Here is a 13,250-nt window from a genome sequence, read left to right as displayed (position 1 = left end):
TTAGGATTTATTCTAAATTGATTTGTATATCTATGATGTCGCCTGTAAATAGTATATATATATATATATATATATATATATATATATATATATATATATTTTCCTTTTTTTTTCTCTCACTGGACAAGGGACGCTTAGTTCGTTATATTTGCGGAGCAAATATCTTTTAAGTGGACGGATAATATTAAGGATGGTATTGATCCTTCTATAAAGTATAAACAGCACAGATGGATAAAGTAACTGTTTTCTTTTGTTTTTATAATATCGTGTACATATAGCTTAACTTAGTATTATGAATTATATTAAATAACCTTCTTGTCTCTTTTATCTATATCTTTGTCCATTTGTAGAGTTGATATATTCAATCAAGTTATGGCATCTGACACTATTGTTTACATTGCTCAGTATGACGCTTAATTATTGCGCAAGGGTAACAGCTTGGTCGGCTGGCAGCTGCAGACAGGCCTATTCATGTGTGAACCACCTACGGAGTACACCTGGCACTCGCATCTAGTAGGACCGGTTCTGGTTACACGAGAGGAACTACCTGTAGTTGTCAACCAGCTCAACCTAGACCACCTGGACTGCAATGCATTGTTGGACAGTAGATATAAACCCGAAGTCGAAACAGTACGTCAGATTAAAACTGACTGCTATAAAGAAATATATCTCGCTGATCCAACAATTCTGTGTTGTCCAGGTAAGCAATTTATCTTGAATATGATGCTACACGTATGTACTGTCGCAATGTGTTTTTTATATTCTTGAAGACTGGAAATTAATAATAATTGGTTTCACTTGATTTTATGTATGTATTAGTACAACTGTACGTAACCTTTTTTTTGATATGCAGGCTTATTGCTCTGTGGTGTGATGTATAACTGTATAGAATTTTGAATTGTAAAAACAGATTAAAACTGACTGCTATAAAGAAATATATCTCGCTGATCCAACAATTCTGTGTTGTCCAGTTTTTCAGAAGGATAGTAACAAGAATTGAGTTATAGAAGGGTAAGGAGTTGAAACCTTTTCTATAATACCATGTATTCGTGTGCCTAAATGGGTAGGCCTATGTCGTCACTGATTTGCTCTGAAGTTCAAGATGGGCCACATATATCCAGGCACAGGTATGACAAAGACTGCAGGAATTAACCCAAGAAAATCCTATCTACATCCACTGCAAGCCAATAAACCGATGCTGTAGACGTTGTTTATTTAGATTACACATTTCTATGTTTACTAGTTTATTAACCACACAATAATTTCCACGTATAAAGTGTATGAAGCAAATTTTCTGTAGTTTTAAACACAACAGTTATGCGCCGGAGGGGTATAAAAATGACATTTTCTACACAAGTAAATCTCTGTTAATAGCATACATATAAATATATATATATATATATATATTGTTTATCAAACATTTTGTTTTCAATATTTATACACAAAATAAAGATATATCAGAAACGCTGTGAAAGCAAGTGTTAGCAAAACGAAAATCTAATCTTATCGATTAAAAGCTTTCTTAATGACGACTGAAACTAAATAAAATCAAACGTTAGATGGTATATATGTATATTTGTTAAACTGTCATGTTCTTTTCAAACTTCTTACACACCGAGATGTACATGTATAGCCCATTGTACATGCAGAGTAATATAACAAAGGTACATATAAAATTGATATATTAAAATATTTCAGCAACTTTTCATACCAGCACATGGTAACATAACATAACACGTCTTACTGAACACGTATATATACACTCCAAAAATTAATCTGTTCAATTTAATAGAAAGTCAAAAAAAACAAAACAAAACAACAACATGGTTATGTTGAAATATTAGAACGTGTGTTGTGTTAACAGAATTCATTCTAGCATCACTCAGATAACAGGCTTTCTGTTCAGTTAAGAGATTATTTTTTGAGAATATATATAGTCATAGATAACATATGACATTGTCAAAGTATGTAAAAAAGATACCCAATAAAAAGGTTTTTGGAAATAATTCACCATCTTAAAATTATTAGACATGGGTATAAAAGGTATATGTATATATATATATATATATATATATATATATATATATATATATATATATATATATATATATATATATATATATATATATATATATATATATATATATATAGGTACAAAACCATGATAAGCATAATATTTATAGCCATGTGTAGCATGTCTGCTGAGTATAGACAGTGTCCTCAAATGTTGCATGTATGTAGTAATATCAAATGTATATGTCGCAATCTATGCAATTCTATCTATCATAGGTCAAGCGGAATATTTACAACTATTTGAGTGTTCCCATTAGCATTAAAAAATCAATATCTGCTAGTAAGAAATAACAAACAAAGAAAAATCAGATAAGAAGAACAAAACAATGATATTTTGGGAACATAATAAGAATCCAGAAAATTCTCAACGTTTTTAATTAGTAGGCCTACTCAGTGCTTTATGACAAAAAAAAATCCTGACGAAGCGTTAATATATCCACGAAAGGGTTTTCATCTCCTTCCAGTGTACAAAATTTAACAGTTGACGTAAAATCCCCGAAATGATAAACTGAAATGATTCAACATCAGGGTCAAACTTCATAGACGGGTGATGCCTGTGTATGTTTCATAAGGTTTGATAACCTTTGACCCAAGAGCGCGTGTGTGTTCTCACATTGTGACCTCATCATGCTTGGAAATTTTCGGGATAGCTGATACGGATGACACTGTACCTTATTCCGAGAAACAACCAAATTATACCGGAAATGTAGGCGCCTACAAAAAACAAAAATAATGCAGAGAGCAAGTCATCTTTTTGATTAATTTTACAATTTAAACATACCACTTTGGTTGCCTAATGGTTAGAGCGTCTGCCTCGAAGTCGTGAGATCCCGGTATCAAACCCGGGTCGGGTCATACCACAGACCGTTAAAAATGTTACTTGCTGCTGCCTCGCTTGACGCTCAGCACTGAGAGGTTAAGAGCAAAAAAACGTGACTGGTTGACCAGGTATCCATTCAGTGTGATTGGGTGGGGTGTTATGTATGGTGTCTTGGCTTGATACTTCAGTCGCGGCAGCACTTTAGCGGCATGGACTCGCCCTTCCACAAGACGGCATAATACACAGCATGTACATACAGCTAATGACTCCTTGTCGTCACAGGAATGAAAAACTGTTAATTACGACGTTAAATCCCAAGCATACATACATACAATCCGAATATCTTTTTTTTTTTTAGTGTGTGTGTTTATGCTTTTTTTTTATCTTTAGATGATTTGGGTTCTTCTCGAGACTATTGCTCTTACATTACGTATAGGGGTAATGAATGGAGGAAACCAATGGTCATGCTTGGGGGAAACCGATGGCCATGCTTGGATGAAACTGATGGCCCTGCTGGGAGGAAACCGATGGCCATGCATAAAGCAAACCGATAGTCATGCATAGAAGAAACCAATGATCATGCATAGAGGAAACCGATGGTCATGTTTGGAGGAAATCGATGGTCATGCTTGGAGGAAATCGATGGTCATGCTTGGAGGAAACCGATGGCCATGCTTGGAGGAAACCATCTGCGTTCGCCAAATATCTGGAAACAGAATTCTTGCACTGGCCAAGAGAATATTTTCTACTGCATGAATGACGCCTTGGATGATCAACTGGCAAAATTTTGTTACTTTTTGACACATAGTTATTAAGGTACATCTCAAGCTGAATTCCCCTCTCGCCGTACGTGGGAAGGTCTGGGAACACTTTGCAGTTGGTTGTGGGTTTCCTCCGGGCTCTGTCCAGTTTCCTCTTACCATAATGTAGGGGGTCGTCGTATAAGTGAAATATTCTTGAGTATGATGTAAAACACCAATCAAATAAATAAATAAAGAGACTAGATTAGACTGTTTGTAAAATAATACTGTCAGTTAATCAAATTATAATTGATTGAAAGTATGTGCATTTTCTGCCTTTCTCGTTCATTTTAAGAGCTAATGTTTAGCACAAATAATCAACCTTCATTGCACAACATTAATTGCGCGCAGAGATCAAGGCTAAATTACGTGTTCACATATGGACAGCAGATATTCTGTTAATTAAATGAATATGTGTCGGCGACAGAAGGACCTATTCAACAGACTGTATGTTGCCATATTGCAATTTGTTCAGTTTATCCACTCGGGGAGCGACATTTTTTCCACAAAAAAATTAACAAGTGGATTTTTCAAAGAAAACTGCACCATCCAGTGTGGACCACTATCTATCTATCACTAAAATATTAATCATTAAATTTGCTATGTTCCTTTCCGTTATTTTAGACCACTTTTGTTGATTTCTGCACGTCGATACGACAAAGCAAAGAGGACGAACGCAGTTTTAGTTATATCATATGACTGTATGTGATTCAACTAACTTCATTGGAATGGGCCGTTCGGTTCCGCTGGGGTTATGTCACGTTATAAGTTGAACTGTTTCAAAAATGAAAACTGCCTACTGTACACGGACGAAATGTAAATGTAAAACTGTAACTTATTACGTGGAAATGAGAGGGTTAAATATCTTATACATACCTGTCCAAACGTAGTAGTAACCTCCATGGATAGATGCGGCTGCGTATGTGCCCACCTGAAAGCACAAGCAATAGGCACTGAGTCAGACGCGAGTTATTTCTATAATCCGAGAGCGCACCTATTTCCACTGGCGTCACGCGGACACGTTTTGGCTTTTAACCATATGAGCGTGTGGTACGCGTGCTTCCTATTAATCAAACATGGTGTCTACAATGGTCTAGTGTTATTTATTCATTTTATTGGTAGTTTACGCCGTACTGAAGAATATTTTACTTATACGACATCGACCAGCATTATGGTGGGATGAAACCATGCAGAACCCAGGGGCAACCCACGATCATCCGCACGTTGCTGGCAGATTTTCCCACGTATGGCCGGAGAGGAAGCCAACGTGAGCTTGACTTAAACTCACATTGACCGCATTGGTGACACGCCCCTGGGTCATTACGCCGCGCTGGCGCGCCAGGCCCCTCGGCCATGGAGGCCCCTGGCCTAGTGTTACCAGGCAGGTAACATTAAAATGGCTGCTACTCAGAACTGTGCGCTTAAAGCGAAACAACATGAAATAGCACGATCAAAGTTTGCGAGACTAACAAACCTTCTGTACCCCGCCCTCCAGCCCCGCATCACTTCCTCTCTCCCTCTCCCCAACACCCCACACACGCCACATACCCACACTCACACAATCCTTACCGTCACTCCAATGCCGCCTCCCAGGAAGATGAAGGCCAGTATGAAGTATATAATTGCCCGAATACGAGCGGAATCCTTCCCCACGGAAGACCTGTCCACAACAAAAAATCACAATTCTTTGATGGTCGAAGAGTTTGCTTTCATTTAATTAACGCTGCAAATAAATAATTTGCATATGCATTTCGTTTTTTTACCTTTACTCTGTATATAAATAATCTGCAAATACATTTTTACCACTATTCATTATGTTCAATGTGTATACGATTACTACTACCTATTATGTGTAATGAGTATACACATATGATTACTACTACCTATTATGTGTAATGTATATACACCTATGGTTACTACTAGCCATTATGTATAATGCGTATGTACGTATGGTTACTACTACCCATCATGTGTAATGTGTAAAAACATAAAAATGATATCAAAATTAGATGAAAAAGCGTGAAAATTTATTTGAAAATATGGTCTTTAATATTTTTTTCGATTTTTTCTTTCAGGAGAAAAGTGTATTTGAAAGTATATTCCTATGGTGGGTATTTGGGACCGCCTCTTGATGTATATAGTCTTTGCATGATAATGTTCTAAATCTGAAAGGGATGCATGTCTAATAAATTCATATCTTGTTTACACCTAAAGACGTGCATTCAATCTGAATTATGATAATATGTGTGAATATATTTAATCCTATTACAAATATAAATATGATCAAAATCCGGTTAATTAATATTGTATTACGCCCTCATTTATGTTTACTTATTTATTTATTTATTTATTTATTTATTTGTTTGTTTGTTTGTTTGTTTGTTTGTTTGTTTGTTTGTTTGTTTGTTTGTTTGTTTGTTTGTTTGTTTGTTTGTTTGTTTGTTTATTTGATTTGATTTTTACGCCGCACTCAAGAATATTTCACTTATACGACGGCGGCCAACATTAAGGTGGGGGAAGACCATACAGAGCCCGGAGGAAACCCACGATCATTCGAAGGTTTCTGCCAGTCCTTCCCGGGTACGGCATCCTCATTTATGACATTATTACGCAAAGACAATATATACCAAGAGGTGGTCCCCAAATACCCACCATACAAACATTATTCTCACGTGTTCTTTTCTCTTTGAAGGTATTTTTTCCACCTTTAATGTGAGGTGTTGCCACAACATCTTGCAGACAGACTATATGCTATTGTCACACATAGTAAATAATCCATGCCGTGTAAAACTAACATATTCATGTGGCAAGTTATCACAGTCAAAAATACTAAATGAAAAGAAAACAAAGGGCGAAAATTTGTCACCACAGGAAACGACGAAGGGAAATACTTACACCCCTCTACAGTGCGGGCACCGTGCAATACCTCGCGGGGCAAACCGAAAAGGAAAGTTACGAAATTAAACGTAACAGCGGCGAATATTGCATAATTACCTCTAACAGTTCTCAAATTCCAACCACGGTTATATTTGTGCAGGGTCCAAAAGACACAGGAACCTCTCACCATTGTGGTCTATGTATGTTCAAGTCCAGCTCATGCTGGCTTCCTTTCCGGCCAGCAACCTGTGGATGGTCGTGGTTTCCCCCGGGCTCTGCCCGGTTTCCCTCCACCATAATGTTGGCCACCGTCCTATAAGTGAAATATTAATGCGTGCCGCGTAAAACAACAATCAAATAAATTAATAAATAACGAAAGAGTATATTTATTTATTCATTTTTTTTTTATTGTTGTCTTATACGGTATTTTCCTTCACCGTTTTAACACCAGACTAAGATCGTTAAAAGAGCTTTTGATGACAAAACAGTTAGTTTCCTACCATCATAACTTGGCTGCAGTGACCACAGGTGATCCGGGTAGCACAGTTAGGAGACATCGCCACAGACGTGGTAGTGATCGGTACCGCCACAGCGCCACCCATGGGACCGGCCACTTGCCCAGTATTCAGAACGATCTTGCTGAAAATGTCCAGACTTAAGGTTGTAGAGCACAACACACGGCTTAAGATGCATAAATCCCAGGCCAGAGAGACCAATTTGTGAATGAAATACTGTCAGAACAATACTCTCTGCAGATCACAACGGAATTGGCCTTCAGTTATTCAAGGAACCTCTTTCACAAAGCCATTTTGGGCTGAAGTCCAAAATTTCAATCTTCTTTAAAAAGCAAAATATTTGATGCTAGATGCCCAAACTTAGCTGAAATAGTAATACCACAGCAAAGAATCAGTGGTCGAAATTTTATTCATTTGATGGATTTCTTTAGACTTCGAGGCTAATGCCCGAAATTGCTTTGTGAAACATGTCCCTGAGCCCAGGTTGTAAGCTACACACTCAGCAGTACAATAATACACTTAACGTTAAGTCTAAGTAAGTCTCATTTCACTCATAACAATCCGTTACCTTACTTAAAGTTAAATACGTATGACAAGATCTTCAAATGCCACGCTGTATAGATTAACCCCAGAATCCAATGACCAATGAAATCACATGTATTAGATCTTTATTAAGCCACGGTGCGCAGAACTAACAATTTTAATGTTAATGTCATGTGTTAAGGGAGCACACCAACTTTAAATAACGCACGCAAGCCATTTCATGCAGATTCCAAATATTGTTTTCATGACTTTTTTTTGACACTGAATAAAATGCAAAAAATAAAGATTATAGCACTTTTTTGACCATATGGAACATCCCGAAGCACAATGACGTCACTGATTATTTTTAGACGTGATATTTCTAATTTCAACATACATGAATATATTTATACATGTAGTATTACGCTTATATCTGAATATAATGTGAAAATAACAGTTAGAGCATCTTTAAAAACTACAATCAGGATCTGTCGCGGTTCTTCGGTTTGTTAAATTTTGGCCAGAAACAGCCACCTTATAATCTGTCTGTTCTAAAAAGGTTACAAAAACTATCTTTGGAATGGGCATGTTTACTTAGTGGGTCTCCTGATTTAAGTTATCATGAAACTAACTGAAATTGGTACATACCATCCTGGACAGCGCACCTTGGTGGCGGTGATAGAGCAATGCAAGAGCTTCTTGCAGGAACATCTCACGTACTTCTTTCCTGGGGGAGGTGGACCGACAGGCTGGGCAGCAAAAAAAAAAAATATAAATAAATAAATAATAAAAAAAGAAACAACCAAGAAAGAAATAATTAATAGAAAAGAAAAAACATTTAAAACAAAAAACATACAAAAAATACAAAAAAAAAAACCCAATCCAGTAGAGGTCAAGGACACAATAGAGAGCAATCGAGAGAGAGAGCAATCAAGATATGCACAACCAAGAGGTGAATCCTACAGAGGCAGAAAACTTGCTCAGGAAAATGCAATCAGGACTATAGATTGAAGACAACTGATCATTACAAGAGATAAAAGGCGAACAAACGACTATAGGCCTGTACTATTCCACAAACTTTCAATGGTAGTACATTATAAATAACAGTTTAGTCATGTATATAGCCATGCAAATATTTGTGGGAAATTGATTTGTCAATTACATTTACTTACTGTGTGCTGCCTACACTGCTGACACTGCACCAGGCGAGTGGTGGGAGATACCCCTGTCAGTGAAATGGCGAACCCGCAGCACTCGCAGGATACGGAGGGGTTAAAATTTGTGTATCCATTCCCTGAGGCCTGTAAGCCCGATGTGGGTGGGGAATAGGGCGGTGGCGCCTCTGTCGGGGTCTCCTCTGTAATCAGCAATAATATTTATTTATTTATTTATTTATTTAAGGCATTAAGGCATTGTTTAAGCCATTCTTCACCACTGCAAGATTGGACACGCATTCACAGCATATTGCCCCTTTTTCTGTAGTGCGGGGATTTGTAGATTTATCTTCATATATTTATCATACGACTGTTTTTTTGTACCAAGACCAAACGCCGTCTACAATAATTTGTTTATTTTATTTACTTGATTTGAGTCTTACGCATTTCATCAGCTAAGTACTTCCGTAATACTGAGAAGGAGTGCGTTTTAGTTGCGCAGCTATGACTATACGAAGTTTGTTCCGGCTACCTGTTTATTTATCTATCCTGAACTTCTCACCCGAAAAGTATATAATATATAAGTATAAAATTTCGGATTCATCTATTTGGCAGTGATTAAAGTAAAGAAATTCGAAGCTTCCTTATTGGCAGTAATCGAAGCCAGAAGATTCCTAAGATGACTGGATGTTAGTGATCAAAACAAAGAGAATCGAAGCACCTGCTGTTTGGAAGTGATCAACACAAAGATATTTAAAGCTCATTGGTTGACAGAGATCAAGACAAAGTGATTTGAAGCTCATTATTTAGCACTGAGATTCGTAGCTGACCGGTTGGTAGTGAACAAGGCTAAGGCGGGTGTTAAAGAAAAAGACCTCTAAACATCGAGATATGCATCACTAAATAGATCACTTAATGACCCATAGTTTTAGAGTTTGACGTCACAGGAAGTTTTTCCCACTCTAATCACGACACAGTATGTTGGAATAACTCTTCTTACCCATGGGTAAAAGGTTACTGAAATAATGTTCCCCAAAATTCCTTCTTTCTGGTGATCATTAGGAAAAAGAGGTGGTGTGACGTCAGAGTTCCTAGATACCGTCAGTATGGCTCTAAAAGCCAACCATAGTATTCAAGTATTTGAATGCCTTTCAACACTCTTCAAAACAAAAGTCTTAGTAAATTAAATGATAGTATTTTTACGTATAGTTTTCTGTTAGAATGATGAACTTTACATCATATTTTACCTTTCTTTTACTTTAAGTAGGAGTTGAAGAACGAAATATCTGGGCACTTGTGGATGTTGACTAGGGGATGAAGAACGAAATATCTGGACAGGTGTGGACGTTAACTAGGGTCCTTGAAACGAAATAACTGGACAGGTGTAGACGTTAACTATGGGCCGTAGAACAAAATAACTGAACAGGTGTGGACGTCAACTAGGGGCCGTGGAACGAAATACCTGGACAGGTATGGATGTTCAGTAGGGGATGAAGAACAAAATATCTGGACAGGTGTAGATGTAAACTACGGCCTGCAGAACGAAATATCCGGACGGGTGTGGATGTTGACAAGGGGATGAAGAACAAAATATCTGGACAGGTGTGGCCGTTAACTAGGAGCCGTAGAACGAAACATCTGGACAGGTGCGGATGTTAACTAGGGGCCGTAGAACGAAAGATCTGGACAGACGTGTTCTTTAATTTGGGCCCGTAGAATGAAATATCTGGACAGGTGCGGACGTTAACTAGGGGCCATAGAACGAAATAACTGGACAGGTGTGGACGTTAACTAGGGGATGTAGAACGAAACGTCGGCACGGGTGTGGACGTTAACTAGGGGCCGAAGAACGAAACATCTGGACAGGTGCGGATGTCAATTAGGGGCCGTAGAACGAAACATTTGGACGGGTGTGGATGTTCAGTAGGGGATGAAGAACACCTGGACGTAGTAGGGGATGTAGACCACGGCCTGTAGAACGAAATATCCGGACAGGTGTGGATATAAACTAAGGCCTTTAGAACGAAATACCTGAACAGGTGTGGTCGTTTACTAGGGGCCGTAGAACGAAATATCTGGACAGGTGTGGATGGAAACTAGGGGCTGAAGACCAAAAGATCTGGAAAGATGTGGATGTTGACTAGAAGCTGAAAAACGAAATATCTTCGCAGGTGTGCATGTTGACTAGGGGCTGGAGAACAAACTATCTGGACACTTGTGGATGTTAACTAGAGGCGGAAGAAGGAAATATCTCGACAGTCGTGGATGTTAACTAACGGCTGAAGAACGAAATATCCTGGACAAACGTGGATGTTAAATATTAGCCATGACCGATTTTGAGTATATCCGCCTTTCCCTCACAAATACGTAAATAACCTTATTACTTAGGTAGTTAAAAAGCGATTAAAAGCATATGTTACAATATCAAATGTATTACATACGTGAAAATTAACTTCCTGTTAGGCATGAAACAGCTTAAAGTTCGCTTTGGTATGAGTGACACATTATAAGATTTTGAGAAGCAGTCTACAAGCCCTAAAATAATAAACTGTTAGAAAGTGATCAAATGTCTGGCTAGCTTAAATATGCTTTAATTTGTATTCTCAGCGCCTGTTTTTCATCCGAGATGGCATTATGGCCCATCTGAGTAATAGGTGAACTTACTTAATCAGCTATCAGTACATGGCTGACTGAACCTGATAAAGAGGAAAGACACGAAAATACAGAGCTATGACAAATATACGATCTGAGAGAAAAATTAAGGCAGCAGCCTTGTCTATTAAATTAACGCTGTACAAATGAAATTCTAAACTCTGAGAGCAGGTGTTTTTGAGAGGTGTCTAACAATCAACCTTAGCATGAGTCATGTCCATGCAAGTGTAACCAGAACGTAAAGATACAATCACGTAAATGAACAGGCAACTCAACTTTCATGCTGCTAGATTTCACTGAATTTTTAAGTTTTGATTTTAACTTACCTTCCAGTCTTTTGTATTCCATGATGAACTGTCAAACTTTCTGTTGCAAAATTCACCTGACAGGGACTATGGGTTAGAGAGCAGATCTGTAGTTGCTAAGCTCGCAGTGAAGAGACAGGGAAAAGAACTAGGTCGACGGTAGGCGTATTTCTCTGCAATAGCAAAACTATCAAACTACACTGAGTATCGGGTTCAGCAAACTGTCCCTGCCAACGCCGGTAGGTGGCCTACATTTGCATGTCTGTACTATCTACCTGTATATAGCCCAACAGCGCAGAGAATGATATACGTAGAGTACATACAGAGAACTGCCCAGATGTACGAATGACTCGGAATGCTACACAAGACATGGACTCTGTATTTATCTAAACCATATATGTTAATCAGATATCATATCTAATCATATCACATGATGGGGATATTTCACGAGCCCTAACTATATTCACTGTCATGTGTGTATGTGCCAGCAAAAATCTGGCCATCAGTTCGTGGATTTCTGACGGATTGGATTTATTTGATTGTTGCTTAAATCCACACTGACGAATTTTTCACTTCGACCACGGCGGTCAGTTTTATGGCTGGAGGAAACCGGAGTGCCTCTGGCATGGCTAGGGTTCAGAAACTGTTATACTAACGGGTCAATTCATCCTTCATTATTAATGGTCCACTTAACAAACAAACCACTTTATTAACACTTCATTTTATTTACAGGCCACTTTTTACGGGTAATTTTATAAATGGCCCACTTTATTAACGGTCCGCTTATTAACGGCCCAATTTATTAACGGTCCACATTATTAATGGTCAAGTTTATTAATGGTCTACTTGATCAACGGTCCACTTTATTAATGGTCTACGGTACTTTATAAATGGTCAACTATATTAACGGTCAACTTTATTAATGGTCCACTTTATTAATGGCCATCTTTATTAACGGTCAACTCTATTAATGGTCCATTAAACTGACGGGACACTTTTTTAAAGGGAAACTTTATTAATGGTACATTTTATTAACGGGCCTCTAGGTAAAAGGTCGACTTTATCCATTTTATTAACGGGCGATGTTATTAACGGGCCTTGCACTTCATTAACGGCAAAGGGCAGATAAACATGTTTAGCTTCGACCAGCAGCTCTGTAAGTCGGTTTGTCCCTCTGTCCGTCCGTCCGTCTGTCGGTCGGTCGGCTCGTCACACTTTTTACGCCGCATCTTTTAACATCGGACATTCTCATAACGCGCAAGAGAACATTGACTTCGTCGGTATGTCGCAGCTATTGTGACATCTTTTAAATATCTCCCCTTAATTGTCCTCTTGTCCCAGTGCTAAGATATCCAGAGCCCTGTATCAACACACGGCTCTCCCTAACTGCCCATGCTTACATTTTATTCTCTTTACATTCTTCGTGACCAGTTACACCGCATATGGGTAAATTACAAAATGGCGGTGAAGCAGACCGAGGTTAAATTATAGTAACAATTATTACCTGGGACGATTGTACGTTGCCATACTTC

The 13,250-nt window shown here is 38.1% G+C and overlaps 1 protein-coding gene across 1 annotated transcript; it reads right to left on the bottom strand.

Moving 5' to 3' along the window:
* Window positions 1–2,165: 2,165 nt before the first annotated feature.
* LOC135465798 (type I phosphatidylinositol 4,5-bisphosphate 4-phosphatase-A-like) lies at window positions 2,166–11,877 on the bottom strand. The gene is made up of 8 exons (XM_064743142.1): window positions 11,740–11,877; window positions 8,780–8,964; window positions 8,256–8,356; window positions 7,072–7,209; window positions 6,589–6,633; window positions 5,263–5,353; window positions 4,570–4,624; window positions 2,166–2,787 (listed from the first exon to the last, which is right to left on the bottom strand). The coding sequence occupies exons 1-8, from the start codon at window positions 11,759–11,761 to the stop codon at window positions 2,699–2,701; spliced, it is 726 nt and encodes a 241-aa protein (XP_064599212.1). The 5' UTR covers window positions 11,762–11,877; the 3' UTR covers window positions 2,166–2,698.
* Between the last annotated feature and the right edge of the window lie 1,373 nt (window positions 11,878–13,250).

Source organism: Liolophura sinensis, chromosome 5 (genome assembly GCF_032854445.1).
Source record: "Liolophura sinensis isolate JHLJ2023 chromosome 5, CUHK_Ljap_v2, whole genome shotgun sequence".
Taxonomy (NCBI): domain Eukaryota; kingdom Metazoa; phylum Mollusca; class Polyplacophora; order Chitonida; family Chitonidae; genus Liolophura; species Liolophura sinensis.
The sequence above is the reverse complement of the archived record's forward strand: the minus strand, read 5'-3'. Positions and strand labels throughout refer to the sequence as shown.